General features: G+C 34.8%; 1 protein-coding gene across 1 annotated transcript; it reads left to right on the plus strand.

Moving 5' to 3' along the window:
* Positions 1-4,280: 4,280 nt before the first annotated feature.
* Positions 4,281-5,492, plus strand: LOC131595888 (uncharacterized). The gene has a single exon (XM_058868413.1). The coding sequence runs from the start codon at positions 4,281-4,283 to the stop codon at positions 5,490-5,492; it is 1,212 nt and encodes a 403-aa protein (XP_058724396.1).
* The last annotated feature ends 1,028 nt before the right edge of the window (positions 5,493-6,520 follow it).

Here is a 6,520-nt window from a genome sequence, read left to right on the forward strand (position 1 = left end):
ACTTTGACAAAAAATTTCATTTTTGACTGTCAGTTGACTTTTTTGGTCAAACGGGTCGTCTGTTGACTGTTTGAGCTGCTGACGGTGCGTCTGAGTGAATTGAAGTTTGAAAATTTGTATGATGGTACTTTGAGATGTATGGATGTATATGAAATCCATTTGAGCTCTCAAAACTTGTTGCTCCTGTTAAAACAAGAAAAACCCTGATTAGGGACTGTCTGTATAGGAGGCAGTTAAGCGTACCTGATTTTTGTGCAGTGTTGAGTTTCTGCTAATCATGTGATATTCAGAAGACTTCTAACACAAAAATCTTGGAAATTTGAATTGTGAATGATTGATTTGATTGATTGTACAAATCACTGTGAATTGTACTGTCTGCAGTTTGTCTGTCAACCGACTGTTCGTGTACTGAAGCAGCAGTTAAAGTGAAAAATCAACCGTCAAAGTTAATTTTCTTTTTTTTTTTTTTTTGTTGTTATTTTTGTTTTTGTTTGGTGTGAAGCATGAAAATTTATTTACATGACTTGTTAGAAAACAGAAACATAATAAATAACTGATATTTACGGTATGCGGGCAAAATTACCGATAATAACCTGAAAATTATTTAATGCACAGAAATAGAAATATTTGACTGGCAGAAAATACACAAAATATTATCTTAGTAATTAAGCAATATTATGACAACTAGTACAACATTTAATACTGACAGTATAAATATTACATACTATATTGAACAGTACGACGAATAAACGGTACATTTAAGAAATAAGAAATACGGCAAATTTTAAGAATGACGATTGATGACCCATGCTATGAACAATAGCATGTAGATGATTGGGAGCATAACCATTGCAGGTCCACACTCCTCAGGACTGTGCAGGCAGAAGAAAGTCATGATCACCGTAGCAATGGTGATGACTGTAAGAGACAGTGTCTCTATCCATTTTGCCATTTTTGTTAGGGAAGAAGAGAAAATGGATTATGAAGTGGAAATTTGAGAAATGAATTAGAATTTGATGTGAGATTTTATGGAAGAATGAGAAGTATTTATAGAATGGAAAGAAGGAAAGAGACGTTGGGGAATGATGTGATTCCGTACAAAAGGAAAATTTGAGTGGAAGTGAGATTTGAAAGAAAGTGTAAGGTATTGTTGGGAAAAGAGAGATGGATAGAATAAAGTTGAGATTTGAATTTGAAAGGATAGATTTGAAAAGATTTTGAAAATAATGGAATATAGTACAAAAGTTAGTGGGAAAACAAAAACAATTGTTACCAGTACAGTGTGAGTTTCCTGCTTTTGCGCCTGCAAAAAGATTTAACCCTGCATGAACTGTGTTAGTACTATTTATCTGTAAAATAAATAAATAGTATTTGTGAAGTAAGGAACAGTATTTGGCGTTTGCGTAAGAATAAATTCCACTGTAAGCCAAGTTACTGTGTAAGAAAAATTCTGAAAACCAAGTTCTTCATATGTCAGGATATTTTGAAAAAATCCATGTTTATATGAGACTCTTAATTTTCATATTGAAACTTTCCTGAAAAAAGAAGTGGGCAAATTTTGGGGTATAACAATGTCCATCTCTCGTACTTCTTCTACGAGGCCCTTCATCATTTGCAGGTTGAGTAGAAGGACCTATCTCATATCCGCGATCATATAATTCTTCGACCATTTCTTCATTGATAAAATCAGACGCCGTCGCACTGCCATAACTCAATCTGGTCCCCTCGTTATTCCAATCCTGTTGAGTGGTGTTATGCATTGAGGTTTGCATGTTGACATAGTTTTCTTGAGTGGTGTTAGGGGTAAATTGTTGTGATTGAGAAAAAGGCATTTGTTGTTGGGGGGTTAGATAGTTGTGGTATTGTTGTTGGTTATAAGATGTAGATGGGTTATGTTGGGTAGTGGTATGTTGCATTTGGGTGTATTGAGGTGTTTGGTAGTGGTGTTGGTAGGTTGGGAAAGGGGTAGGTTGTGAGAATGGTGTTTGTGGTTGGGTGTATGAAGTATATGGGTTTTGGTGATGATATTGTTGGCTTGGGGTAAAAGGTGGTTGTGCTGGATTGAAATTTTGTTGGGTGTTTTGAAAATGTTGTTGCATGTTAGGGATAGGTGGTCTGGATTGTTGGAAGTTTGAGGTGGAGGGTTGGCTACGAGGGTCAAACAAATATCTATTTGGCGATAAATACAAATTTGACACAGTGGCATACCATGACATGTAGTCTGGGCTCGGTTTACATTCTTGAGGCATGATTTCCCCCTGCAAGACAGTTTTATGGCGATTATGCCATTGACGACGCTCATTCTTGTAATGGTCTTTCCAATCATCGTATGGCCATTGATCGGATAATTGACTTTTATGATACTCTTCCATGCAAGTTGGAGGATCCGGAATGCCCTGTTTAATGCCAAATTGGAGCTTAACCCTATCTGAATGATGCATTTCAACATAAGTGAAGCTTATGATAAAAGTTTTTGAACTCCACACGCCACTATCAGTTGGTTCCAGATCTTCGAGTTCGAGATAGGGCCTCCATGTAAACTGTTACATACAATTATTTAGTTAAAAAATAGTTAAATGAAATAGTAGTAATTGATTTAAGTGTTAAATATATTACATCAATCGGCTCGAAATGATCAATGAACGTTCGATATCCAGGAGCACAATGATGGGGTGTTTTTTCATAATTCATCCCATGTGCAGACCACCTAAAAAAAGAAATAATTAGTACCTAAAAAAATAAAGATATAATTGTAAAAATATTTAAAACGTACTTAGTTGCATATGGAAAAATGTATGGGTTACGATTCACTGGTGCCAGTCTCGACATTCTCGACCACCCCCAGGCTTGAAGTAAGACTCCACAACCTGCAAAATTATGCACTTCTTTTTTGGCGCATCTACACAAGTGTCTGTACAGATGTGCTAGAGTTGCAGATCCCCAGCTATACTGACCTGTTTTATTAAAATCAGATAATAATGGTAAATACTGCAGATGTATAGTGTTACCATTAGTATCAGGAAATAATAGACCACCAAAAAGCAACAAAATATAAACTCTAGCTTTTTGTAAAATTTCTTCGATGGTGGAAGCATCGGTTAATGTCATTTGGTTTTCATATTTTTCTTTGAGCCAAGTCATTTTAATAAATTGGCCTTTTCTACTTGTGTTTGTTAATGGTTCACCCAGTAGTTCTTCAGCGATAGAATAAGACACAGATGTAGATCCAGCTACTGCGAAACCATTGATACGTAAACCCATCAACATATGAACATCTTCAAGCGTAATGGTGCATTCACCGGTTGGTAGATGGAAAGTGTGGGTTTCTGGTCGCCATTTTTCGCATAAGGCTAGGAGGAATTTTCTATCTACGCCATAAGAGGTAATGTTTATGACATGGCCAAATCCCGCTTGTTGCAAATACGGGCGTATCATATCGTCGACTTCAACAAAACTATGTGACCGAGGACGAAATTTGTTTATATCCTGAAATACAATAATAACAACAAATAATTAATTTAACTAAAAATTATATCAAGCGAATAAAAAAAATTATAAAGATACTTACATATGCCATAATGTTGTTCGGTGTGCCTCGATGTTCTTCTCCGAGCGTTAACAAAGACATTTTTTTGTTATGAGGGTAAGAAATTGTAGGATAGAAATACTTGAAAAATGTATGAGAAGAAATAAAGTGAGAGTGAAATTGTATTGTGAAAGGTATTTGAATGAGAATGAAATTTGAATTGAGAAAGGTATTTGAATGAGAATGAAATTTGAATTGAGAAATATAGTAAAAATTTAGAGTAGTTGGTGTTAGATAGTAAATATTAATTCAATGTAATTTAATTTGGGACAGAAAATTCAAAATTTTCGTTGAATTCAATAAGTTCCGCAGATCAAATGGGCGGAACAATTTATTTTCGTTGACTTTCGCATCTGGAATGGGCGGACCTGTATTAATTTGCTCTGACTTCCGCATCTGGAATGGGCGGACCTGTATTAATTTTCTGACCAATTAATGCTGTCCGCATCTGGAATGGGCGGACCCCATTTAATTTTGTTGACTTCCGCAGATTCATTGGGCGGAGCTGTATCTTTTTCCTGACATCCGCAGATCCATTGGGCGGATGTGTGTTAATTGCATTTATTCAGCCAACGAGAATTAAAGTCTGGTATTAAAAATAGTTCAACCATTATTTATCACACTCTTGCATGTATATTGTCCACACTCTTGCTTCTAGTCCACACTCTTGTATCTAAATTTTTCACATAAAATTATGTCTACACAATATATTGTGAATGCTCATTACAAAGGAGAAATTCAGTCATCTGATGCTGTTGGGATTATTTTTGCAAACACAGAAATTTGTCGTTTGAAGATAAGCAGAAATCCTAATTTTAATTACCTGCGGAGTAGGTTGGAATCAAAGCTGCAAGCTGGTTCGATTTCACAAATTATTTATCGAAATGTAATTTTTTTCGGTAATGATAATGTGAAATTTGTTCCTCTGAAGGTCCGAGACGACGATGATGTCGAAACAATGTTTGCGAATCATGAAATTACTGGCTTTGATTACATTGATCTCTACATAAAATTTCAAAGAGTTGAACAAGAAAATGCAGCAATAATTCCTAATGAAAATGTTGAAGAAGACGATGATGAAGAAACTGAAGCACAAGTTGATGATCTGTTTACCACTCTGTTCGAAACAGATGCAATCAATGAAGAGGAGCAACAAATTCCAGTTGAAAATGTGTATTGTCCACCGCCCCACCTTACAACGTTGCAACTAACTGAAGACCAACCTTCGTTTGCATGGCCACGGAATCCTCGTCTTCCGATGGAGGGTGACATAGCTGTGGGTAACCAGTTTAAAACAAAAGCCGATTGTGTTCGTGCCATCTCAAAATATCATATGAAACAATGTATTGATTTCAAGGTGAATTTTTCTGACAAAAAAAGATATGAAATAGGTTGTAGAAACGCTACATGCAAGTTTCGACTTTTGGCGTCCTTTAGAAAGAGGAGCGACCTATGGGAGATAGGCATTATGAACCCACCACATAGTTGTTCAACAACTATGTTCAATCAAGATCATAGGCAACTTAGCTCTCAGATAATGTGTCAACATTTAATGCCCCTTGTTGATAAGGACCCTTCAACTAAGGTGAGCGTATGTATTAGTGAGATTGTGTCTGAGTTCAAATTTACTCCGTCGTACAAGAAAACATGGATTGCAAGGAATAAGGCTATCGAACAGGTATACGGTAACTGGGAGAACTCATACAATGAGTTGCCACACTACTTGTTAGCTCTCAAGAAATTTGTTCCTGGTACAGTGGTAGAAATGCAAACACTTCCCGTATATACAGATGACAGAACTGTTGTCAATGGAAAACAAATTTTTCATCGACTTTTCTGGGCATTCCAACCAAGCATTAGAGGGTTTGCATATTGCAAACCTATACTTCAGGTTGATGGTACCTGAAATTAAAAAATAAAATATTTAAAAGCTCCGCCCATTACAGTGGCGGATCTGAAATTAAATAATAAAATATTTAAAAACTCCGCCCATTGCAGTAGCGGTACTGAAATTAAATAATAAAATATTTAAAAACTCCGCCCATTGCAGTAGCGGTACTGATATATTTTAATTATGGATGCATGATTTAATATATTTTAATTCAATTTATATTAAAATTAAAAAAATTAATTGTATTATTTTTTATATTTAAAACAAAAAATATATAACATATATTAATTCAATAATATGATTAATATATAATAAAATAATTTAATTAAATAATCAAAAAAATTATAAACAAGTTGTGAAATTAATATGAAATTAATATTATATTTTATTATAATATTTTTAATATATATTATTGGTTTATTATTAATTATAATATTTATTATATTATTTAAATTTGTTTTTAATTTAATTAAAAATTTCAAAAAAAAAAACGAAATACACTGCTCCGCCCATTCAAAGGGCGGATGTTCCTAAAAAATGAGAGGCTCCGCCCATTCAAAGGGCGGATGCTCTATAAATCAGTTTTTTTTTTTTTTAAAACATGGCATATTGGGAAAAAGTGTGAAAAGTATGGCATATTGGGTATTATTTTCTAAAAAGATGGTAGGACCATAAAAAATTCCAACCTTGATGGTAGCTTCATTGAATCGGGCGAGGTGGTTAGGTTAATCATAGTAGAAGATATGTATGACTTAGATTCAATCCTTTCCCACTTGAGGAATAATATATATAGGAGTTTCAGCATCTAGGGCTTTTCCCCTTTTACATGATCTTAACCGCTCACTTCTTACTAGGGGTTATTGAACTTCTATCTTCTAGGAGTCAGTGGTGACTCTTTCTTACTTGCCTTCCACATTCAAGGAGCCTAGTGGGCAAGTATCTTAGATCGCGTATGGGTGATACAATTGTTGGGCGACGACGCCCTAATCTAGGATTTACCTAATATAACACTACAAATGGCTTTAAATATAAGATTTATTAAA

The sequence above is a fragment of the Vicia villosa genome, linkage group LG1 (assembly GCF_029867415.1).
Source record: "Vicia villosa cultivar HV-30 ecotype Madison, WI linkage group LG1, Vvil1.0, whole genome shotgun sequence".
Taxonomy (NCBI): Eukaryota; Viridiplantae; Streptophyta; class Magnoliopsida; order Fabales; family Fabaceae; genus Vicia; species Vicia villosa.

What these genes read in the sequence shown, in the direction of transcription:
- LOC131595888 (XM_058868413.1), top strand. Translation starts at nt 4,281, where the DNA reads ATGTCTACACAATATATTGTGAATGCTCATTACAAAGGAGAAATTCAG.